Below are 26,807 nucleotides of genomic sequence, written 5' to 3'. Positions count from 1 at the left end.
TTTTTATATTATACTGCTGTCCTTTATTTCCATGGCTGGCTATATATTATTTGTAAATCCTAATGTGTCTGTGGCCACATTGGTTTTTATAAATATGTAGAATGTTTGTTCTGATTTACAAAGCAGCCTTTGGACTAGTACTTTATCGTAAGATGCTCTCATTTTCTAAACTTTACTTGAAAAAAGACAGAAGTTATTTGTTGCTGTTGGGTTACCTCCTGTATTTTGTTTTCTTCTGTGCTCCATTTTCCATAGTTGTCCAACAATAAATATTGAACAAAGTGGGGCATATTCAATTAGGGTTCCGGTCCGCGGTAACGCGCGTTACCGTGGAAAGTGTGCACTACTGCCGGTAATACGGTACCGCAATAACGCGGATTTTCGTACGCAACCCTATGGGCTGCGAACGAAAATCTACGTTATTGCGGTACCGTGGATTAAGTTTGCGGTGTGATCCCGCGGACCGGAATCGTAATTGAATATACCCCAGTATGTTTTACACAAGACTGTTCTCTAGTTTTATTCAAGAAAAAACAAGTGGGACACGAATTGCCTTTAATTATGTAATGCAGACTCTTGTGACCTTTCATTACTTGAAAGGTGATTAGTTTTCAGCAGTTACCGTTAGTATCTCTGATAGGCAAAGTCTACTGTTTGGAATGTTTCCTTCAGATTGATCAGTTTGCTTTCCATGCTCTGAAGTGTAAACAACCATCTGGTCTGTCACTTTAAATGGCTGATGTTTAACTGTCTGTTCAATGGGTATCCTATGTAAAGAATTCCTACTTAAAACTATGTTTCTTTATACTATACAGAGCAAAGGGAAGAAACCTTTATTTGTGCAACTCATCTTGGATAATATGTGGAGTCTGTATGATGCTGTTATGAAAAGGTCAGTGTGCGCCACACAGCTGTTAGTGTGTGTGTGTGTGTGTGTATATGTTGTTAACATTTGTTTACACACCGCCAGTGTACTCCACAGTGCTTTACAATTGGGGATGAACACAGCATACCTCCCAGCTGTCCAGATTTGGGCTGAACAATCACAAATCGTGGAACTTGAAAGGGGCAGGGCTTGCACGAAAATAGGAGTTTCGTCACAAATTGGGTGTTTGGGGGTGGAGAGTTGGTGTGTGAAAATGGTGTCTATATACTGTTCTGTTTGTTCTTGTTTCCTAGGGAGACAGATAAAATTGATAAAATTGTCTCTTCCTTGGGATTGAAAACCAGCCCTCGTGAATCCCGACACTCTGATCCGAAGGTCCATGTGAATGCGATTTGCTGTCAGTGGCTTCCCATTTCACAGGCTGTTCTCAGTATCCTCTTCATGAGCTACATTCTATGGACATCCAGCACTAGGTCATGTGAACAATAGTAGTAGTACAATTTGAACCATTTTGTCTCTTGCAAAAAAAATAATCCAGTTGCTAGCAGGCTGAGCTTATACCCGATGGTGTGAAAACTTTTTGCACTGGGGTTTTAAACTGTTCTGATGATGGGTGACAAAGAGGTGGTGGTTGGCCGTATGCGGAACTGTATAAAGTTTGGCCAGTAAATGTAGAAGATTTTCTTACTGTATCACCTGTTCGTTACTCTGCTAGAGCGTATCTAACAAACTAGAAAACCTTAAGGTCTATTCATTTTTTTTTTTTTTATCTATTTAAACTTAAGTTGCCATTTACTTTAAATAAGTCCACGCAAGATTACTTTAGTAATTGTCCTCCCTCCCTGCAACTAGTTTCTGGCTCCTGTCCATTATTTCCATCAAGGTTTTTATATCGTTCAGAGTTTTTGGTTGCCCTTAGATATGGCAGAGACGTGCTCTGCTGATCTGTGACATGCATACAGCTGCGTCTAATGATTTAAAAACCATGGTAAAAAGAAGCCATGAAGATAAAGTGATGTGCTTGCATAGCAACTTTGTAGGATACCCTGTATAAACCAATACATGCAACTCTTCTAAAGGTGTAAAACCCATGTGAGGGAGAGGTTGGGGGGCATGCACAGATATACTTCACTGGTTTCATTACTGCTTTATATTAAGGAATCGCTGCTTAGCACCTTTTTAGGTTCTCGATGAAAGAATTCCTTGAACATTGTAAAAACCACGCTGTGAGTTTGGACTCGAGTGAATAAGACACAAGGACGTTTGCGTTCCATCGCCTCTTTCTGCATAACATATAACATATACATATAACATATAACATATAACTATTGGGTATATGTTAGACAGATTTATTCATAAATGTCGCCATCTGGAATAGTTACTCAGGGAGAAGACAGAACAAGAGGTCTGGGCATAGATAAACTCCATATCTTCCACTTTGTCATCTGGCCAACAAGGTTATTGCATAATCTACCCTGGCCCAGACTTCTCTGCACCCTCTACCCAGGGAACCAGTGGTCCCCACCCAGCAGGAGGAGGACTCTCCTGGATTAGCCCTGTCATCTTACTACCTATCACAAGCTACCTACTGCTCAAATACCCCCCCCCCCCCACCCCCCATTAGCTCCATCACCGTGAGAATTATGAGGGTTATAAAACCTGTGTTATTGGTCTGTAAGGGTGAACTGTGCATACGCTGCACTTGTAAGGAATTCTGCCTGGTATCTGTACATCGACTTGCCTGTATAAACTACTCTTGGTTGCAACAGTCCACCTAGGTGGTTTACAAAGAACCCACCAGGACGCACGATCCTCACAAGCATCGTAAAGCAGTAGCTCGCTGAAGCTTAGTAACAGTGGGGAATTGCAAAGGAGAGACTGCCACCATACTGCTAATCAAAGGGAGGTAGAGATTTGGGTAAAACATCTAAGTTGGGACATACCCTTTATTTTTTATCATTTATTAAGTGTGGCAGTATGACAACCAAGATGAAGTGCCACATTTGCTGTTTAGAGAGTGAATACGTTTTTATATAGAAGGATTGTTTCAGAAATCGATCAGACAGTAGTTCTTTGTAGGCAGGACTATACTTGATACAGGTTTTATTATTTTTACTTTACTAATTATGTGCCTTTTACTTCCAATGTATTGCCTCACTGTAGCTGTAATGTAAATATTGGGGCTTATACTTGCAGAGTCTTTATTGTGCTGGAGTTAATAACTGCAGTGTTTTTCCAGCTCCAGGCACATTATATAGGTTTGCACTTAGGGTAGCTCTGTTTTGTGTATGCATATATAACCTCTATGGTGCAGGCGAGGGTGTGCCAGCTACAAGCAAGTACCTAATTTGAACTGGAATATCTTGGCTGCTGCACTGACCAACAAAGGTTAGACCCGTTCTCTCCCTATATTTGGCAGAGTAGAATTTCTGCACTTATCTAGAGAATGAATGATAGAAGTCTGTGTTAACAGCTGGTGTTATTAAAATATAAATTCACTGCCACTAAATCCTAGCACAATGCCAATCCACAGTCTGGATGGAACTGCGGCTCCTGCCAGACCGTTTCCGTGATTAAACTGTTACTTTCTTCACTTCATTTCTTCACTGTGCTAACACTTTTTTCTATTACTACTGTTAATATTACATTTTACATTTATTTTGGCTTGCAGTTAATTGTCGGTGTATTTAGGAACCAATTAAACATATTTAAGCCGGTAGAGTGGGAGGTTAAGTAAATGTGTTGTGATGGCAGACACGGCTTGCTGTATCAATCCTTGACCAGTTGTGTAAGACATGGTGTGCAGGAAACTTCCCAGCCCACTGGAGAACTCGGCGGAGAGAGTGGAAAAGCTGCTGTGCGCTGGCTCTCGGCGCTTTGATTCGCTGCCCCCACAGACACAACAGCTCAGAGATGGTGAGTACCTTTTTTGTTGTATGTCTTTCTCTTTCATTTTACACCACGGTTTGACCTTTTTATAGCTTCCCTTTGAATGCCCAAAAAAAACATATGGGTCTTTCAGCATTGAAAGCTTGATTATCTGCATCTTTTTTCATTTTATTAACATGAGATTGCTGCCAGGTGGGTTCCTTGGGCAATGTAAGGTCATGGTTTCCACTGCAACAGTGCCCCAGGTGGCCAGTTTGCTTTGGTAGAATGGTTGGATGACATCCCATGAATTTTGCTTTTAGGTCTGTTTCATGTATCGGCTATCCATTCTGCAACATGGTTCTTAACAGCATAAATATAATAGGGTTTTCTTTTTTAGCTATGTTGTTGTGTTTTCTAACCATTACCTGTTTTCAAGGCTTTAGACCTATCTGTCTTAAAGGAGGAAAAAGTTTATTGTTAAGGTTTGCCTTAGTGATGTGACTGGTTAGCAAATTGATACACTGCATTCTGACAAATAGCCCAAAAAATGCCTGCCTCAGCTCTGGGTGGGGAAACTAGTGAACTTTAGGGGTTCACCCACCCGAACATCAAGGTTCCACTCCTCCTGAGTGCATCTGTGTCCCTCGTTCGACGAACGCAAGGTAGACTGATGTAACCATCGAGATGCGTTGATCTTTATGGTAAGCACATAGTTGGTAGATTTTTGCAAGTGTCAAAATTCAGTCCTCACAGCAGTTGCTCATCTGTTAATTATGTGCAGATAAGTATTTAACTTGAATCAATTGGCATTACATTTAAGCACCCATTATTTAAAGGAGGTGGACAGAAAAAGCTATAAAAGCCAATTTAAAGGCACTTACTAGGGCGTTGAATAGTCACATGTTGTCAGTATGGCCTGTTTATGATGTGACATTAATTCTACCAATGTCTGGAATTGTGCGGAAGGGATACAGCACCCTTCTTTCACAGTCACTTAACTGATGCCTGCTTGATGTTTAGTTGCAACTTGTGCTCTGTGAATAGGGAAACTATCACCCTGGAAGATGTTTCAGTCAGGTGCATCACTGTTTGCATATTAGTGATCTATCACTACCACTAGGCAGCTATTGGCACTGACCTTGCCTCCTGAAAGAGTGATTTCTCCCAAACCATGTCAGGAGCATGCACCCCACAATGTTTGGTGAACACCAGAACCCTTCATAGTTGGGAGCAAGCATTCAGGGCTGTAGATGATTATCTACGCATATTGCGTTCCTCTACTTACCGAGAGTTCATCACTGTGCTCTTTGCACCACTGAAATTGCAAACGTGCGTTTCTGCGCTGAAACCATACTATGATATCCTGCGCCCTCTGGAGGTCATGTCCTACTGTTTTTGATCAGCACCACAAAAAATTTGGAGTCATGTGCTCTGTGGTTGCTCCCCGTTTTTGCCTTGCAATTCAAATTATTGCACTAATACCACCTTGGAGTATGTTCTTTTGCCCACTATTGCTGATTATGTTTTTCCCTCTGAGTCACATGCTGACCTCATAATAAACATCCTTGCCTATGAAACATTGGCAAGTTGATCTGTATTGGTCACTGAAGCTGTTTCCAAACAGACCTGTACAATCAACCCTCTTTCAGTTCCTATTCTGGCTGTAATGATAGACAACCAGGACAGCCTAGCATGTTTCTACATGACCCTGCTTTCAATATTCTCCTTATTTTTGCAGTTTGACCCTACCTGTGTGTTTACCATTATTTAAATATATTTGGCTGCATGATATGCACTTTGTGATATGTTTAGCAGGTATATTTAGTTCTCTTTTGCCTTGTTTTTTTTCTTTCTGTTTTTATATATATATTGGCTTTTTTTCTTATTTTAAGTATTGAAACTTGTTTGACCTTTTTTGGGGATTTATGAATAGGGTCTGTTTGTGGCTCCATCCATCTACATTGTGAGCCAAAATGCCCATAGGGATGGTCAGTCTAATCACACTTGTAATTGAACAGACCATGTATCAAAAGCAAAGCCGTCGTTTTTGTAAGCGTCTAACAACTATGGCTACCATGTGAATCTCTCGGGGCATGTCTGTACGTGGTGTGGCTTCCATGCTCGCACTAGGCCATGGATGTGCGTAACATTTTTGCATTAAAACTGCTCTTGCAGTACAAACGTAATCGAGCCATTACGAAGTACATGGATTGTTTATCCTCTCTGTAAATAGAACTTGTGCCCTAGCACAAAAGGTCTTATTTTCTCATTGTTTGAATGTATTTATTTGCTTGTACTACTGTGATTTATTGGAAAATATGCTGGTCCTACCCAGAGAATTACCTGGATTTTTATAAACCATAGGGATTGACTTTTGTTCTCTCTGTCTTCTTGCAAGTGGACAAGTCTCTAGACACAAGTGTTTCATTTAGCATTAAATGGACCAGCAAATTCCTCTGTGCAAGTAACAATACATTGGTTCATGCACACTCCTTGTAAACACAGCCGCTTATATTGCAACTAGAGAGCATTAGGGGGATTGATTTGTTGCTTTCCATATAAAGCTTCCCGTTAAGTCTCAGCTGGGCAGTTATTGAACTCTTAAACCTTATTAGTTTGGTTTTATCCTGGATTGCACTGTAATAGATCAGCGCAGGTGGTGGTTGTAATGTGATGGTCTCATTTTTAGCAGGTTGTAAAGGATTATATTTTCATATGCTAAATGTACCAAACTGAATTTATAGCCATGACTCTGGCTTTTTAATGTAGGTTATGTGCTCCTTGTATCTTTGATCATTCTTTAATTTAATTTAAAAGTGTTAGCATCATGGTCTTATTTTATTTCTCTTCTCCTCTACCATCTAACCCAACCCCAACCCTTTGGTATGGTTATCTAGTAGTCCTATGTCAATATGGAGTTTTACATGGAAAGCTGGAAAGTTTGTCAGTGCTGATCTCATTGACACAACATATCATAGGTCACTACTAATTTACATTCAGTCAGGCAAATAGGCGCTATAGCATATATTTGATATCCACTGTTTGCATATTAGTGAAATGGCAAATGAATGCTTTAATTCAGTGGTGGGCAACATTTGATTTTTTTTTTTTGTTTTTTAAGGGGTTCAAAGTGGCCCTTAGTCCCAAAAATCAACTCCACTTTCATTTACATTCAGAAATTATTCAGCATTTTTATTATAATCTTTTATTTATATGGCGTCCCAAAAAGCCTGCAGCGCCGTCCAAGACATTAACAGTGATATACTGTATAGCAAACAGACATTTTACATAATACATGAAAAGCAATGGAATACAAAGACCAGACATTTTAATTAAACAAATTACATACAGATGACCTGGTAACGTAGATCAAGTTTTTTACAGTGAGTGAAAGTGGTGGTAATATCCAATGTGCAGTTTGTCTGAGCTCAAGAAGAGGACTAGGGAAGCAGGCCTAGAGGTAGAGAGTTGATGGAATAATAGGAGACGAAAGGAAAGAGCCTACTGATTTTGAGAGCTTACATCCTAAAGAGAAGGGAAAGACACAAATAGGGCGGTCCCGAATGGGGGATTGAAGGGGTATCTGAGGCAAATATCTAATGAGAAGGGCTGATAGACTTGAATAAAGAAGTGAGTTTTAAGAGCACACTTGAAACTTGGAGATTAGAGGCTAACAGCAGGGAAGCAACCCTGGCAAATAATGTGGCAGTGGAAGAGGTAATCAGTGTGGATAGAGATGAGGTTGGAGATGTAAGGGGGGGCAGTTTGAGAGCTTTGTAGGTGAGGGTAAGGTGTTTCACTTTAATTCTGTAGGCCAAGGGGGGCCAATGTAGCGGCTGTCGGAGAGGGACAGCAGAAATAAAGTGGTGGGTGAGAAAAATAAGGCGGGCGTCAGTATTCAGGATTGATCTGAGACGAGCAAGGTGGGGGTTGGAAAGGCCAGAGAGAAGGTTTACATTTTTCAAGGGGAAATATTATAAGGAAGTGAGTAAATCTTGGATATATTCCAGATGTGTAGTCAGCAGAAATTGAAGAGGAGCAGAATGTGAGGTTTGAAGGAGAGGGAGGAGCGAGGATGACCCCTAGACATCGGACTTAAGGGACAGAAAAGAGGGTAGTGTTATCAGCAGAAAGAGAATGGGAGGTGAAGGAGCCCTGGAGGCTGGGAGAAGATTATTCTTTCTGTCTGGGAATATTGAGCTTAAGGAAGGGCTGGAATATCCAAAATTAGATGGCTGAGAGACAGCAGGACACATTAAGAGTGGGGAGAGGTCAGGGGAGGAAAAATAGACTTTAATGTAATTACCATACAGGTGGTAAAGAAGGCCAAGTGAGTCAGTGACTGCAGCAAGGGAGAAAGTGTAGTGGTCCAAGAACAGATCCTTAGGGGACAGGTAAGGGAATAGGGGGGGAGGTAGAATTGGTTGTAGAGACTAAAAAGTAGCCGTTGGTGAGTAAGGAGAAAACCAGGAAATTACATTGTCACAGCGGCTTCTAGATTAGCGAGTTTGGAAGTGGTCAACAGAATTGAAAGCAGCATAGAGATCGAGAAGGATAGAAAGGGAGAAGAGAAGTTTGTTGGTAACCTTTAGTGATGGCGGCTTTGGTGGACTGTAAGGAATGAAATCTGGATTGGAGTGGGTCACGGAGGGAGGGAGACGAGAGAATAGAGGGCAAACTGTTGCAGACAACCTGTTTGAGAAGTTTGAGGTTGGTAATTAGAGAGAGAGGAGGCGTTAATGGATGGCTTTTTGTGTAAGGGAGGTGACTGCATGTTTGAAGGAGGACGGGAAGGTACCAGAGAAAAGGGAAAGGTTGAGGAGGTGGGAGAGGTGAGAGCTGGCCTCGAGAAAGAGGGGGCAGAGTAAGTGAGAGGGGATAGGGTCAAGTGGGAGGTGAAAGAGGGTTATGGAAGGGTGCAGACTTCATCTGCAGATACTTTAGTGAAGGTAGAGAATGTGGATGGGCTAATGAGTGGGGCTGACTGTGGGGAGCATGAGGTGGAGATGGTGTCCATAGAGGAGGGTGGCATTGGGGACAGGCTGGGTAAAGGGGGAGGAGAGTGTGGGACAAGAAGGGACTGATAGGAGATGTCATGATGTACGGACTCAATTTTGAAGGTGAAGTGTGTAGCAAAGTAGAGAGCAGAGAACGAGGAGTGGAGAGGAAGAAGTTGAATTGACAGAGGTGACCAGGGTTGGAGGACTCTGGAAAGTAGGATTATTGAAGTAGGACTATTTGGAGAGGATAAGGCAGAACTGTAAGAGGAGAGAATGAACTTGTGAAGCAAGTCAGCATGAGTGCGCGACTACCTCCATAGCTGTTCCGCGCTACGGGAGCATTTTTTTGAAGATAGCTGGTAAGTTTGGAGTGCCAAGGTTGAAATGGGGACTGACTAAGCTTGATAGTTACAGCCGAGGTGACAATCAAGTGCAGTGGTAAAGGGTCTGATTTATAGATTGAGACACCCTAATAAGGGCAAGAAAGGGTGGTGAAACCAGGTGGGAGGAATATGTGGTAGGATCAATGGTGTCCAGGTTACAGATAAGCGTAACTTTAGGGCATGGGGAAGGCGAGAGGGGTGGGAAGATGCTAAAAGAGAGGAGATGGTGGTCCAAGATATGGAAAGGTGATTTATTGAAGTCTGAGACAAGTACAGAGGTGGGAAATTGACCTGATCAAGGGAGTTACCACTACAATGGGAAGGAGAGGAGGTTGTTTGAGAGAGACCGAAGGAGGAGTAGAGGGAAAGAAGTTTGTCTATGTAAATTTATAAGATGAAGATAGAAGTTATGGCAAGGAGAGCCACTTTTTATTCTTGAGAGCTGCATGAGATCTCCTGTTGTCCACTTCTGCCTATGTCAAACTTCCCCCCCAGTTGTGAATATTATATGTTGCGTGATGCTTTACCCAGGATCCTATTGCTTTAAGTTTTGTGTTCATTTGTTTAATCAGTGCCTTTGCTGCAATTAGTGCAGGCAACCATTACAAATGACTGTTCACATATGTCACAATTTATTTAATCCTCTGACACTCTAATCAATTAGTGATTTAGCTAATCTGTTTTGGGTTTTTTTGAAATTTGCACTGATTTGCCCTAATACATGGTACAGGCAGTGTGATAGATCTGATAACATACATATTTTTATATAGTCAATAGCTTTATTTGTTCTTCATTGGAACATTGAGTTTCATGACATTATGCTAATGATATTTTTCATAGACCTCCAGCAAAAAATTGTGTACAGGACAGGTTTACATGCAGTGTCCCCCACTGTTTCCACAGTCAGGGGAACCTAGGACTGTCTACTTCATTCAATAATTTTGTTGGCAGTTTGAATTCCCAAACATCAGGTGAATAATATGGCAGGGAAGTATGATATTCACTGGGTGATCCGCATCCCTTGACATTGTTGGGCTTCTTCAACATGACAACAAGCACTAAGCCTTAAGATGGTTTAGAAATATATCCAAAAGAAGGAACAAAAGGAGTGAGGTGGGGCTATATCCATATAATTGTCATGGAGAATACTATTCTGAAAGAGAGAATTGAGGCGTTAGCCTTTCATCATCATCATTTATTTATATGGCGCCACTGATTCCGTAGCGCTGTACAGAGAAAACACACACACACACCAATTTGTAAGCAGCAAATTAACCTACCAATATTGTTTTCTTGGAGTGTGGGGGGAATCCGGGGCACCCAGAGGAACCCCACGCAAACACGGGGACTTCATACAAACTCCTCACAGATAAGGCCATGGTTGGGAATTGAACTCATGACCCCAGTGCTGTAAGGCAGAAGTGCTACCCATTTAGCCACTGTGCTGCCCACAGTGGAAGATGCCGTTTTGTGGTCTTAAACAATATTTTTTAAGATCGTAACCTGTATATTTAAAAGAAACCTATGAGATAAACATGTCATGGCTGCAGCATTTATTAATTTGGCAAATGAAAAGCTAAGCTGTCATCTTAATGTACCAATTATGCATTGCATATGTGCATTTGCATTGCAAATGTTGAAAAAAGACAACTGGAAAAAACAAGTTCTAAAATGTCACTTCTGGGTTATTATGTGGATTTTTTCTCTTATCTAAAGAAATGTGTAATTTCCCAAGTGCTGCACTTCTATGTTTTCTAGTATTGTATTTAGCCTTACAATATACTGACCTGCTCTACCAGATGGGTGTACTCTCAATCTTATCTAGTAGTGTTATGAATGCACCTTACCCACTGGCATCAAGAATCCTGATTTTGCCAACTGCATATCCTATCTAATCTATCTATCTGATTAATGCCAAGTAAGTACAAAATGAGGATTGGAGATTAGAGGAGTGCATAAACATATAGGGATATCTCACCCCCATGGTAACCTGTTACCTTGGTTTCTGTTGTGATGTTTTAAGTTGACTAAGTAGAAAAGGTAAAGGTGAGGAATGAAGGGTAGGTGGTGGCGGTGTTGATGCTGAAGGGCTTGGCAGGAAGGATATTCATTTTTTTTATTTTATTTTTTAAATCTCCTGGGATATAATTGTGTTACTGCTATACGTTTCCAAGTTTGTGAAAGTCTGGTACCCTATTGTTAATTAGGCAGTATAGGTAATCAATTAAGGAGGCAAACCATATACCATTCAAAGCATTCCTAATTGGTGGGAGCTTGCTTCTTCCATTCTCTCTCTATTAGAAGTATTGCTGCATAACTTATGTATATAATGAGCCTAGGTGTTTGATCAACTTGTTGAGGAGTAGCACTACTGTGTCTACTGGTAACTAATCATCTGTAACTTCGTAGTAGATTAATAACCGTGAGCCAAAACTGAGCTATTGAGCGGCATTCCCACCAAATGTGCATGAATGTCCCAATATTCCCACAGTTTCTCCAGTTAAGGCTTGGGGTGGGGCATGGGGGTGGACTAGGTACCATCTAGTGTTTTGTATGTATTTTATTTTATACCCACATTAAATGAGGCTTTAGCTACTCTGTCTAACGTGTTGCCAATCCTCTTTGTCTAGCATGATATTTACATCTCCTTTCCCGAGGGCTTCATGTGGCTTCTGTAACTGATGCTCAGGTCATAGTGCTGTATTACAGAGTATGGTGATCATACCTTTGCGGTTTACCGAGTATGTGCAGATACACTCAAACTAAGGTAGATTCCTTAATTTAGATGATTTCATTTGCGTTTGAATCATGTTTCTAATTTCAAGATACTGAAAGAAGCTAGTTAGCACAAGTCCGTATTTCTCTTGTAGCTCAGCAAAGGTGGGTGGAGCAAAATCTCTTAGGGTATGGAGAAAACATTTGACAACTTTAAGCCATGGGGGGAGAAGCTAGATGAGTTCCCTGGAGGGAACAAAGTGTCACCAGAGTGGAGTGAGGAGTATGTTGATAGTTTCCATTGCACATTGATTTCATCCCAGATTGTAAGCGTAAGTTTGATGGTCTGACTTTCATAGGCCGAGGCCAATCTGAGTCTTTTGCGAAAACCGGGTAGATGAAGTTGAGGTGGTCCTTCCTCAGGAAAGCCTTTTCAATATTGACCCACTTTTTCAGCCTGGGGAAGGGTTTGAAAAAGGTAGAGCAATCTCCTTTTACTTGTATTTATTTTTCAGGCTTCTAACACCAAACGCCTTTTTAACACATTTAAATTTCTTCTCAATCCTCCCACCCCAAACCCTCCCACTACCATCAGTGCCCAGGATCTTGCTTCCTATTTCAAGGACAAAATACATAAGATCAGACTTGAAATGGTATTGTCTCCCTCGACAAGCAATCAGCTCAATCCCTTTGTAGCACCCTCTGACACTATCTCTTCATTTGATTCCACAAATGAAGAGAAAGTTTCTACTCTCCTTATCTTCCTTCATACCATACAAACGTTACAATACCTAGGTCTTGAAGACATTGTCCTATTCTGGTTCTCATCCTACCTATCTGATCACTCCACTTCCTTTATCAGTTGGAGTACCACAAGGCTCAGTTCTAGGTCCTCTGCTATTCTCTATCTACGCCACTTCTCTTGGAAAACTAATAAGCTTCTTTGGATTTCAATATCCTCTCCATGCAGATGATACACAAATCTATCTTTCCTGTCTTGATCTTTCACAATCTGTATTGTCTCGCGTTACTGACTGTCTTCTGCCATTTCATCTTGGATGTCTTCTCACCAACTCAAATTCAATCTTTCAAAAACTGAATAATATCCCCACCCAAAATATAGAAGCTTCCTGCCTGACATTTCTATTTCTGTTGATAACATGACCATAAATCCCACCCCGCAAGCTTGGTGCTTAGATGTGAATCCTTGACTCGCAACTATCCTTTGTTCCCCACATCGACTCTATCTAAATCATGTTACATACATCTAAAGAACATTTCCAGAATGCGTACATATATCACACAAGACACAGCAAAAACCTTAATTCATGCACTCATCATCTCTCGCATCAACTATTGCAATTCCCTCCTTACTGGTCTACCCAAAATCAGACTTGAACTCCTACAATCTATTTTTCACGCAGCTGCTAGATTGATTTTCCTTGCAAACCGTTCTTCCTCTGCTGAGCCACTCTGTCAGTCTCTACATTGGTTGCCTGTATTTCAACGAATCCAATATAAATTCTTCTATTAACATATAAGGCCATAAACAAAATTGCACCGACATACATTTCCTCACTGGTCTCAAAATATTTCCCTACTCAACACCTCCGTTCTGCACAAGATCTGCGTCTCTCTTCCACTCTCATCACATCCTCCCATTCTTGGTTACAGGACTTTTTTCGGGCTGCCCCCACTTTGTGGAATTCTTTTCCATGCACAATAAGACTTTCCTCTAGTCTTCAAACCTTCAAGCGTTCACTGAAAACCCACCTCTTCAGACAAGGTTATGATATTCCTCAACCACCATCTTAATTTCCCTAGATTACCCTATTACCGTCCTCTACACAACTAACACAAGACAACAACCTTCTGACCAACATTGCCACACACACAGCCCACTCAATACTTTTACCTTTGCATTCTAGCTGGTCCAATGTGCAGTATGATGTAGCATGTGGCCTTGTGTTTCAAACACCCATTGTCAAATCGATGGTAAGCTTGCGAGCAGGGCCCTCTTGCCTTGCTGTCTGTCTATATTAACCAATATATTACCTAGTATTTTATTAATGTTTGTTCCCAATTGTAAAGCGCTACGGAATTTGCTGGCGCTATATATATAAATGATTTACAATTTGTTAAATCCTGTGTATGTTTTTAATTTGTGGGAAGAAGTTGGATTGGAATAATTGACTGTAGTCTTTGGTATTGGCAGTACCTAGACATTGAATGGCTGTAGACCTACGGAGAAAATCAAACTCATTTCTAAGCGTTTTCGAGTGAAAGGAGGTATATGTAGTGCTATAACTTCTGATTTGTAGTTGTTGATTGTGTAAGCTGATAGGTTGTCATAGTCCTTGGAACAGATTTGGGAGGGACATTTGTGTCTTACATGCTTTTACCAGTGCAGAGGGGACTAGTGCAAAGAAAATCTAGTTAATACAAGGATGAAACTTTGTGATCTGATGACCCAGTATTCACTTTCACCAGCAAATGGGGAGTGGTGGCTCTCGTTCACTACAGGTGTCAGTGCAGTGTTCCCTCTCTCCCATCTAAGTACAAGAGCTGTTTATCACTGCGTGTCTTACCTAATTGTGAGAAACTGCTATTTCCACTTAGACTGTAGGTAACCAGCTTTACAATACACGTAAGACATTTCCTGCTGACCTCATGGATTATGATTAATTATTATAATTAAAAAAACAACTACTCCCTCATAGTGAATAGACTAATCCTATTCCTACATGCTGAGCTTCAGGATATTTACACAAAGTAGGATTTTTTAGGTAACATTGTACCATATAACCTTACTATACAAGCTGTGGATAGCAGGACCCTCTCACCTCTGGAGATCATCTGAATGTTTCATGGAGTTTGAGTTTCTCAGAAGATGAGTGTAATGAGCTTGTGGGAGGCAGTGGATTGTCCACTCTGTAATTGTGAAAGTGGGTACAGGGCACCATGTGACAGAACTACTGTATTGTTGTTGTTGGTGACTGGGGCCTCCTCCAGATGAGTCTTGTTGGGAAGAAGTGAAAGAAGGAATTGTCACTAGTTCCATCTCAACACAAATTATAATACTGTAGATGGGATTATATCCTGGATAAATGGGATTATATACTGGACAAATTCTCTAAAATGTTCCCTAACTCCATTTCCAGCTGCTGGCAGAATGATGGCCACATAGGCACACTTTTTAATGTTTGGTGGACTATTGTCCCCTTCTGGGACAAAGCAGTGTCTATACTTAACTCCCTGTCTGAACAACCAATCACCAGAAACCCATGGACCTTCCTCCTTTCCCGCAACATGTGAGCACATAGACTGGAAAAACCCTGACCACCCGACTGCTAGAGTTTTCTCACTGCCTATTACTCTTCCTTAAGCAATAACCCTGTTACTTGTATTGTTTACATCAGTTTCTTTTATAAATAAAAAGCTTTAAAAGAAATGCTCTCATTGATTGCACAGCACTGAAGAGTATTTTGATGCTATGTTACTGATGTTAACATTTAGAGTTTTATTATGTATTGTTTTTAATCTGTTTCTCTTCAGAAATAGAACATGGAAACTCCCATTTATTTTGCTTCATCATAATATATAAAGACTCCAGTAATACAATATATGATCACCTAAATTTAGAATAAACAAATAGAAAATAAGAAAATGTTCATACAAGGTTAATACAAAAATTCATATTTTTTTGCATATATATTAATGCCGGGTATTTGTTTTTACAGTGTCATGTGGCTCCCAATTTGAGCGCAAGGTCTGTTCTTTATCTCCATATGCTCTAGTGCCATCTAGTGCATTGTCATTTGTCTGCCATCCTGTCACTGAGGAGTCAGTGGGCATTATTAACCTGGACTGCTTTTACATTGTGTTGCCTTTGGGTATTAGGACTCTGCCTTTGGGTATTAGTATCTCTGGAGAAAACAGAAGTTGGATTTTCTGCATTTTACTCTTCTGTACTGTAGATTCCATGTAAATGTAAAACTGACTCTTCAACTGCATAGATCTAAATTGAAACTATCATATTTTAGTTTAGTCAGTGCTGGTAATCAAAGATTTTTGGAGTATTGGATAATTTAGTATTGATAGTGGGAAAGGGACAGGGGCAAAAAGAAACCATTATGTTATTAAAAATTAATATAGAAACACAAATCCAATATATATACTGAGCTCTTAGGCACAAGTTATTGCTGAGTAAATAATTAGACATTTTTGATCACATTGAGCAGGTAGTATATATCTGTTGAAAGGGAGAATAAATTGTAAAGACCTTAAAGACCTGTAAAAGGTGAGTCGGTTTCGCGGTATGATTGACTTTGAATGTAATATTTCAGTAAATAAAGTATACCCGCACAGTCCCAAGACACTAACAAAAATAATATAATCTGCCAGTACAGTAAAAATAGACTGGAACGATCGATCACTCCTCTAACTTGACCTGATTTTTATTTATTTTTTCATACAACTTTATTTCCTGTCTCTCAGCTTTTTTGCAGTGTCGCAGCGATGAGACTGCCCCGATCATTATCTTTGTTTCCAAAATGTTTGCTGTTGATGCGAAAGCCATGCCTCAGAACAAGCAAAGGTAGGAAACCGCGCAGTACTGTCCATAAATTGTTGCTGGTAACACTTTCATTTTGTATGATGAACGCACAGGGGGAAGAAGGCATTTGGTGGTACACACTCCTACAAAGACAATTACATAAAGTTGTGAATTAATACTAGAAAAGGGAGAGTGGTTCAGCTGGTCCAGAGGTCTAAACAGTATTTTGTTGTATGATTTAGAGCCTAAAGGGGAAATTATTAGATGTGTTTGATTAGGGTAAGAACACCTTTTTGTATAAAATCTTCATTTGCTGCTCATCCGCGTGTAACTTGTTTTATGTGGGTTGAGAAAGATCAACCCGTAGCCAATGACATCATTAGAATTTTTCACATCGTCTTCTACCAGCAACTTAATTTCTCTGTTATTAAGACATGCAGTTGCCATCACATTCTGGTCCCCCAATACCTTCCCATAGTTTAATCTTCATAAGCAATGTTAGATTTTTTTTTCCAGCTTGTTTACTACTGTATGACTTCTTTACATTATTATCTTTTTCCCTTTTTGGCTCTAGTGGTAAGTCATTTGTTTCTCAATTGTTAAAACTATTCGGTAGATGTGAAAAACAAAACTTATTCCACCCAAAGTATGTAATAAAGGTTTTCTAATCCATTCCCAGCATTTGTTTTACTGTGAAACTTTAAGTAACTTAATGAGCCATCAAAGGACAGGCTGTTTCTTGAAATACCACTATTCAAATGGCTTCAACACCAGAAAAGAATTCTAGGTAATGATGGCCTAATGAATGATACATTGGTTATTCAAAGAATAGTCTGCATTTATCCCACTAGTAAAATCTATATATCTATATCTATATCTATATCTATATCTATATATATATATATATATATATATATATATATATATATATATATATATATATCTCATGCAATATATGAATGAGTCCACTTATCCACAAAGTCAATAGCTGTGGCACCTCCTTAGGATGAGCATATCTTGCACACTGCTTTGCTTTCACTCCAATTCCCCACGTCACACTGGTGTACTTTAATTGATCATTGAATATCGGGGGTATATTTACTAACCTGTGGGTTTGAAAAAGTGAGGATGTTGTCTATAGCAACCAATCATATTCTAACTCATTTTGTAGAATGTACTAAATTAATAACTAGACTCTGGTTGCTATAGGCAACATCTCCACTTTTTCAAACCTGCAGTTTAATAAATCTACCCCCAGGAGTGCCGTTGGCCAGATCGAGAGGTAAATTTTGTTGAATTGCGTAGCAAGGGTGGTGTTTGATTCCTGTCCAGCTAGTTGGCCTTCTGGTGTGGTTTACATATGTTATCATTATATGCCATCTAAATATTTTATATAGTACATAACTGTATTTTTGTGCTTTTGGAAGTATTTCTGATATTCAACGATGCTTTAGTTATGCTACTTTCTACTGGTGTAGCTTTAGCTCCTGTAGGCACTTGTTTAATGTATACCTTACTGTAAGGTATGTCCAACAGGCAGCTGGTCATCCACCTTCAGTGGAGGGGAAAACTTATTTTTTAGTTTTTTTTAGCCATTATTTGAGAAACTAGGGTTGCTGGTGGCAAATGTCATCCTGCTTCTGTACATTTTAAGGCACAGTTACTATCTAGTTGCTCTATTTAACAAAATTAAAAATTAAATAAAACCATGAATGTAGCATTTGCAAAAATGTCCCATCTCTAGACAATATTTTCCACCTATACGCTTGCCAAGGTTAACCTTTATATTGCAAAGGAACGATCTAGGTGCGCAGGTGGAAACACCAAACCGTTTCTGTGCTGCACATCAAGTGTGCATTGTAATGAGGTCTAATCTAATCTTTTTTATTTTTATAGTAATATAAATGCAATATGTTCTAAATGGGTTCCACCTATGCCTCACTTATTTTGATATCTAGTAGTTGTTTCTTTCCGTGTCCTCCAGGCGGTCAGAGAGACCTTGTCTGGCCACCATATATATATTTTTATATTTACAGCATGTTTCTTTCTTATAGCTAGAACTGATATATAAGCTCCAAATAGAGCTGAAACACACAGGCACGTCCCTCACATTACTGGTTTGTTCTTGTGGCTGACCGTGCTCCTCTGCTGGATCTCTGCACTAAAATGACAAATGACTGTCATCACAGTCTCTTCATTAACCAATAATGTTCTCCCCAGCACCTATTTCCTGAGTGGGCCACATGGCTGTTTTTACTTGCCCCCCGGCTCTTGGAACACCACCACCACTATTATAATAGAATAAGCCTTTGTTTCTCCTATTCGAACAGGCACTATGTGAACACTACAGCCAGCTGTTTGGATTAGACCACTGACCACCAGTCTGACCAGTCCTGGCAGGTGTGGGCAGTACCCTACAACATTTTTCATTATTATTGCAACTTATTACAACTGCCTGCACCCAGTTATTTCGTAAGGCCCCCCCCCCGGCTGGCAAAATTTTCTTGGGAGAACACCAGGGCCGGATTAATGGAATGGAGGCCCCTGGGCTAAGCGGGCCTCCATTCCCCCGTGACGCCGCCCACCACCCCTTTCTGTTCTCCTGCCACTGTAGTCCTTCCGTGGCGCGCTGTAGGCTTCTTACTGAGGAGATCTCGTGAGAGTGAGACTCACGAGATCTCCTCAGTAAGAAGATTACTGAGCACCTTGGAAGGACTACAATGACAGTGCTCGGCAGCATTGAACAGGCCGGGGGCACCCCCACACTGAGCAATAATGCCGCTGAGCACTGTCAAGGGCCCCCTGGATGCCCAAGGCCCCTGGGCTGTAGCCCAGTTAGACCTTGGGTTAATCTGACCCTGGAGATCACTGACCAATTCAAAATAGACCTTTCACAAAACATCTATTCGATGTGTAGATTGATATGTATCCTGTGCACATTCAATATTCCTCCAAATTCTAAACCACTTTACTGCTCTCTAGTCTAGTTCTGCTTCTGAATTGAATTATATCACGTTTATTTAAAGCAGTATTTGTGCAGCTTGTGATTACATATTGTTTTAAAACTACCTAGGATGAATTTGGGTGAATATTAATGTAAACCTTTTACACCTTTCTGAAGGTGCTTAGACTGTAGGTTTAAATGTAACTACCTGCACGTGACAATGACAGCTAGTGGCTTTGTGTGTGGATTTTTATTTAGAATACCAAAGGAGCATTTTGACGTGAGCCCACTAGATGGCGATATGTTGTTCCTTATTACAGTCTTATTCAGTACTTTTTTTTATTTATTTATTTTTTAACACACAGGCTCCAGAAAGCAGCATGACCTCATGGATTAGCAGTAGGGCAATTATCTACTGCTGAGCTCTGGTTTGTGTAGACTGCTAGAATGTAGCTTTCCTGACAGCCTGTAACTCTGAGATGTATTGACTTCCACCCTGACTATTTTGCTGTAACCCTTTTGCTCCTAATGGGTGCAGCCATGTACTTAAAACAATTTATCAGAAAAATACCCAATGTATAAGTAGCATTTATTTTTCTTTGAATTGATTGTAAAACATATGGGTATAGTTTATTTTGTGTAGTGAGCATTTCTGCAAAGTATGTTTGCGTTTACCATAACTTGAGTAGGGGCTACCATATTCCTTACATCGGTGCATATAGTACTTGTTTTCATTATAATGTCTTGTTCATGTTTCTTAGAGTCTGAAATTTAAACTGTTATGCTGGAAACTGACAACTAAACTGTTCAAGTGATCATGAACCCTGGGAACATAAGAAACTGAGCTGGTGTCTATCTCGCCTGTGCTTCTCATAGATTAGGGTCTCCTGGAAAAACAAACTAAACTCCTCTAAACTGTGGTATTCTAAAGCTGCTGTAATGGATATAATTTACAAAAGACAGTACAGCCAGCCATTGTGTGGGCTAAACCACTTTTCATGAGAGTGCAGGTAAAATAATGATTGCATCCATGGTGTTGTAGACCATGGGTACACCTGAAGCATGTGGTTTTGTTTTCTCTCTATAATCCTGCCCGAGTATTTTGAATCAACCAGTGTGTTGACTGCAATTCACCACTAGGAAGGTTTTTTGTTTTTTTCCCCCTGCGTACTGCAATTCAAAAGTCAGTTTAAAGACAAAGTAATGTTAACCATAAGAGAGGAAAGCTAATTCTTAAGAGGAACATCTTTTTAGACTTCCAAAAGAGCCTCAAAATCACAACAACCTGAAAGAAAGAGATACAAATATAGTTATTACAGATATTACCATGAAAAAATGTTTACTATTGTAAGTTATTAAACCTAGGATCGTGTTGTGTGGTATAGGTTACCAAAAAATATATATTCTCTCGGATTACTGTAAAGGGTATTCATGAAACTAGTATGTAGGGAAAAGCTGCTGTTATAAAAAGCAGCCAATCAGATTTTGCCATTTCTTTAGTAAAATTTAAATATCTAAAGCAAACACCATTATTTGGAATGGGATTTTTTTCCCACTGCTCCTAAACCCCTGTATATATCATCATCTATCAAGTGGGTGTTATTAATTCATCATTATTGTGCAATTTGCAACTGACCCTGAAAGCTGCTAATGTCCATGCTGTAGGTTTTGTGCAAGTCTTGACAGATTCTTGCCATTTTACCCAAAAATAAGGAGGTATTTCTTACATTGAGTTTTTGTAGTAAACTAGTCTATATTTGAGGTTTTTTTTTTGCTAATTTTAAGGTTCATAAAATTCTTGTTTCCTTATGATTATCAAACACTGTAAGTCCATATTGATATTTATTATTATTTATTATTACACTACTCACCAGAGCTTTTAAATTGGAAACACAATAATAAAGCAAGACTGAGTATGAATAAAACAAAGACATAAAGGGCCCCGTTATGAATGTAACTACTAATTATTTGAACCTGGTTGCATCAAGAGAGCAAGCATGACCAAATAGGAATATATATCAAAGCCTGTGTATTAGTAAGCTAAGTAATATATAGTATAAAATACTTATACATTGCCTTGAAGACGTATTGAGCCGTTCAGCCTCAACAGATTTTTCATATTTTGTTGCCGCAGATTCTTAATTTGAAATAGATTGAAGCAGAATTTGTTGGCACTGACCCACAACGTATTAAGTACCATGTCAAATCAGAATAAATATTCCAAAGCTTTTCCACATATTACTAAAATGAAAAACAAATGTGAAAACCCCCCCCGATTTCATACCCCATTGGAATTGCAATGCAATAACTGGAAAGTCCTATCATTTGTGCATTAATTTCACCTGTGTAGGAAAGTGGATCAACTGTAGACACATCGTTGTAGATGTAACTGTCCCTCTCTCTGCGAGGTCTTGTCGCATGTCAGAGTCTTAAATGAAAGAGCATTCCAAACAAATTGGACATCTCCTTATAGAGAGGTAATCAGAGGAAGTGTTCATCTCCATAGCAGATGCACTTCATTGTACAGAAGGGGATGAAGTGTGAAACTACAGTAACTCTGCCTAGACCAGATTGTCACTTGAATACCTATTAAATTATTTATGTAGCCCCTAGATATTCTGCAGCACTTTATAGAGAATGTTTATTCATTCACATCAGTCCCTGCCACAGTAGAGCTTACAATCTATATTGCCTACTCCACACACACACACACACACACACACCAGTGTGCAGAATGCCATGTAACAGATACTGCAGAGAGATGGCACACAGTATTAAGATCTGACCAGACTTTTGACTTAAATGACTTAAATGCTAAGATGTATGTATAGCGCACATCCAACATTGAATACCAGCCAGGTAATACCACTCTGTGAATTCTGGAGATGCTGTTCAATGGCAGGTACTGGCATTCTTGACAGGATCGATAAGAAGATGAATAGAGCACATTACAAACAGATCTTGGAGAAAAACCTGATACACACTGCCAAAAAGATCAAACTGGATTGGAAGTTTGTCTTTCACGAGGGCTGGTATCTAAAGCACATTGCGAGAGCAACACTGAAGTGGCTGAAAGTGAAGAAATTCCATCTGAAATTTGTGGGAAGCGTTCAAACGTTTGCTGTTCTCCAACTAATCTGACCCGGGTTAAGCAAATAGAGCAATAGGACATAGTGATTCATCTTGTGCTCACGGTTAATAGAGAGTTATCCAATAAGGCTACTTATTGTAATTTCATGTTGGATATATGCATATTAAATTACAAGTTAACCCGTGCATGATACTCATGCATTCTAGTCAAATCAAGCTATTTAAGGTGTTCTTGTCATGCATTTAGGCCTAGCCCAGGCCTCCTCAGGGGAAGAGCATTACTTCCCGACGCAAGCGCCCTTTTTTAACGTGGTTTTGCCCACATGTCACCACCTCATCATTTTTCTCCATCACCTCATCCTTCATCTTCATCGCCACATCCTTCATCAAGCTACTTAAGGTGTTAAAAACTCCCCACTGTCATCCCCAGCAACCACCAACCACTCCCAACTGTCACTTCTCCTTCAAGAAATATATAGGTCAGTGTATAACTCTGCCCAGCAGGTGGCGCTGCAGCTTGTTTTTTTTTTTTTCCCACACACGCCACTAGGCATTTATATAGTAGATATTTCTATTTTGGATATTTATTTTTTTACTTGTTTTACTTTATGGTTTACGATCACCGTATACTAGAATATAACCTGACGGACTTCTCTCATTGATTGCCTTAAATGATTTTTTTTCATTCTTCTGCAAGGTTTTCTTAGACATTTCACATTGTCTAGTGGGGAAGGGGACACCAGAAAATGTTTTATTGTTGAGAGGCATCTAGCTGACCAATGGAAAATCTTTTATGATTCAAGTTTCAGTCGAGATTTCTACATATTTGCCATGTTATGCTTGGGTCCTTTTATTGTTTCTCCTCCTTTGCGATTTAAACATTTGTTGCTGATCAATGTTATATTAAATATTTTGGCTGTTTATAGTTATTCGGACCATTTAGCTTGGCATTTATTTAACTTTCAACAAGTTTGATCCCTCTTTAAACCTGTTACGCTGTTCTTTATGTAGAATTTCAGCCCCGACCAGTTCCGATCTTTCACTATTGATGGTTCAGGCATGTGACGCAGTCATGATTTCCAGGCGCCTGGCATTCTTACATCTCATCTCTGTCCAAGGTTTTTCTCCACACTTATTTACAACCTGAAAGGAAGCAAAGTGTACTATTGCGAGACTGTAAAATACATAAAAGGCAAAATGCTTTTGCATAGTGACACAGACCTGTGGAAGCCTTGGCTGGGCACTGGTCCCGTATTGCCGGGTACCTGCCATCTACCTTCTGACGTGGAAGTGTGAACTAAATGATTGATCATTTGTCCTTCTGGCACAGGGATTCCTCATCCTCCGACCTGTCACTGTGTAGCTGGATCTGTTCTGAAAAGAAACAGATATTTAAATAACCGAGGTAAAAAGTGAAATCCTTATATCAGACACAAGATTTCCAACTTACCGTCCAGTTCATTGTCCATCTCGTCCAAATTATTGCCTTTTGATTTCAACCAGCATGCCACTCTCGAGAGCCATTTAAAGTTTGCTGATCTTGGCAAGTTGGAGGGTACCTCCTGGGAGGCACTATTACTACCATGCACCTTGATGTAGTGCCCAAGGAAGACCGCCAACTGATCCAATTGTGAGTCGTTTAGGTTGAGGACCTTTGAATAAGTGGCAACGTGCTTTTGTGGCTTTGTGGAAGACAGCGTGTGGGGATGTTTGGCCCCATACTCTCAGTCAATCATGCAGTGTATGTAGTCAGAGCCTCTGAAGTGTGACAAGGCAGCTGGTCTGGCAAACATATAGACATTTTGGGTAGCCCATCCACATTCTTCACGCTTCTCTGGGAGAAGATTCATTGCAGCTTGCATTGCTGGTGACGGCAAGATTGGAAATTTTCTCCCTCGGTTTCCAAAAATTTCAGTGTATGTGAAGTGTCACCAGAGCTCCATTTTTAAGCTCGGAAAATGTTAGGGCAACATCTTTGTGGAGATCCCAAGTATCTCTGTAAGTGAAGGTAGTTAGAAACATCTTGGAAACTTCCCCTTCACTTCTTCGATTGAACAAGATCACCTGTGACAGGGGGACTTTTGCAAGCAGTGCCCAGTTGTTTAGAATAAGCTCAGTGGATAAACTGCTGTGGTAAACTTGTTGCTTCTCATCGAGATACAAGTCATCTTTTCACCTCTTAAGTGAAAGATAAGCGCTGAGTTATGTTCCACTTCCACCCCTTAGAGTTTTCAAGGCAGCAGATGAGATCAGCCTGTTCTATCTTGCCTCATAGATCTTCCTGAAGTTACATGTATTTTCAATCACAGCAGTGCAGTCTTCCATCTTCGTTCAGCACTTACAATGCTCACTATGTTTTGCGAGCCATGCCTGACCATCCGTGCTAGCACCTCGTCACAGCCAGCTACCAGCGTCACCATGTCTACTACATGCAGAAAGTTCAATGGGATGGTAGTCTTCATTATTTCCAAATGGGTTGCTCTTCTGGCCTGTAACAGTAGCCTCCCCATTTCTCTAAGCTTCTGACTGATGTACTCACGTTTGTCAGCATCTGAACCGCACAGTTGCAGAGATGCTGCCCTAACTGCAGGATGCATCAGTCATTTTTGATAGTGAGAAACATTTCATCTGGGATCATGTTGCTCAAGAGCTTCCAAAAGCTACCACTGATGTCAGGTGGAACAGGCTGAGCACAGGTGCACAGAGACTGGACTTTTGTCAGGTTTGGGTTGTTGCCGCTGTGGTTTAGCTTACATCTCTCCATGTGATGGCACAGGTAATTTCTTGCAAACCAGTCTTGGCAGGCTGCAGAGTGCATGAAACCTTCGGCATTCTTCTTTTTGCCTGGGCGTTTGTATGGTATCAAAATGCTGCATCCTGTCCTTATCACCTCAGTGTTGTGTGCAAAGTGGTCTCTATTCCGATGACGTTCCAGTTGCATGAACCTTTCTTTTGAGTGCTTGGGAAATTTCATGGCCCAGGCTACTTCAGTCTCATTATGGCGTACATGCTCCATATGCCGGGATATTTATGAGAGGGTTTCTCATAGTATAGGCAGTACTGCTCTTTGTTATACACCCTGGATCCATCGCTGTGTTTGTACCGAGACTGCATCATCTTTAAAGTCTTCAGTATTTAAAACGCCTCTGCCATCAGGTCGAGAATCATTGTGCATAGCACATGTCTGTCTACCTACGCTTTGTTCTACTTCTGCCCAATGGTGCATTACCGTTGGTGTCTGAACCACTCTCCCCTGAAGTGTTTGAGGCATACTGCTCTCTACTGCTCTCTGGGCCACTGCTGAGCTGTGTCATGCTCCACTGTCCCCACTTTTCTTTCAGCATGATAAGAATGCAACCGTGTCTTAGCCCCATTTGGTGTAAAAGAGCAGGAAAGCTGCAACCTCCTCCTCTGGCGTGTAGACGAACATACGTGTGTTCCACTGACCTAAAGTGGTGGCACGCACATTTTTGGTCTGACAAAAATGACTCGCGTGAACGTGCATAATTTTTATGTAGAGTATATTAGCGTTGGTAAGTTTTGTGGGGACCTTATTTTTTCCCCCCACTACGACCAAAGTCCCCACAGGGTTGGTGTGTAAACAGGTCAATGTCCCCACAAGTATAGGAATACAGGTACACACACACACACTTTTACCATGCACAGAGCAGATTGAGTTGAGAGAGGCGTTCCAAGCCTCTCTGCTCACTACATCATGTGACAGTGAATGTAGTCAAATGACACTGCAGACTTATAAATCATTTATAGCAGACAGAACAAACAAACCAAGGCAACAAATAGTTATTGCCCAGATTCTTCTTATAGCCCGCAACAGTGATTTATTTTAAAACCTTTTTTCACACTATTGCAAAGGGAATCAAAAGCTCAAATAGTATACCTTGTATCACGATTATTTTATCTCAAACTTGCAGGGACATCTGTATTAATATTTTCTTATATATGATCTGTTATGTTTGGCGCACCCATATTGTTCTTTTTCTGTTTGTTAATTGTCATTGTTTGTCGTGCTGCTTAATCAGAACAGGCTGTTTTCCCATTAAGGGGTTAATCACTACAGTATTTTACTATGATGACATTGAACTATTAAACAAGGGCACATGTTGCAAGTTTATTGGGGTCTCTTGGGTTCTAATAGACAGTTGTAAATAGCTGTTTTCAATTGACTTTGCCCAGCTTTAAAGAAGCACAGCAAATTCTCTGGAGCCCATAAATGTCATTGTCCAGAAGTCTTCAGCAGGTGACGTCTTGTCATTACAGACTGATACATAAATGTCTCTGGAACTCCAAGATTTTTTCTTATTCAAATAGTTAGATAACATTCTGTTTTTTCCTTTCTTCTGCA

General features: G+C 40.3%; 1 protein-coding gene across 3 annotated transcripts in view; it reads left to right on the top strand.

The window, feature by feature from the left end:
- The window catches only part of EFL1 (elongation factor like GTPase 1), a 182,668-nt gene that overhangs the window by 13,489 nt on the left and 142,372 nt on the right, over positions 1–26,807 (top strand). For all 3 annotated transcript variants that reach the window (XM_075207900.1, XM_075207902.1, XM_075207901.1), the window contains exons 9-12: positions 816–892; positions 1,180–1,316; positions 3,680–3,802; positions 16,353–16,452. In XM_075207900.1, the coding sequence (XP_075064001.1) occupies positions 816–892; positions 1,180–1,316; positions 3,680–3,802; positions 16,353–16,452 (437 nt within the window). The remainder of the gene's footprint in view (positions 1–815; positions 893–1,179; positions 1,317–3,679; positions 3,803–16,352; positions 16,453–26,807) is intronic.

Source organism: Mixophyes fleayi, chromosome 4, assembly GCF_038048845.1.
Source record: "Mixophyes fleayi isolate aMixFle1 chromosome 4, aMixFle1.hap1, whole genome shotgun sequence".
In the NCBI taxonomy this organism is placed as follows: Eukaryota; Metazoa; Chordata; class Amphibia; order Anura; family Limnodynastidae; genus Mixophyes; species Mixophyes fleayi.
Note: the sequence above shows the minus strand (reverse complement) of the source record. Positions and strands in the feature narration are given on the sequence as shown.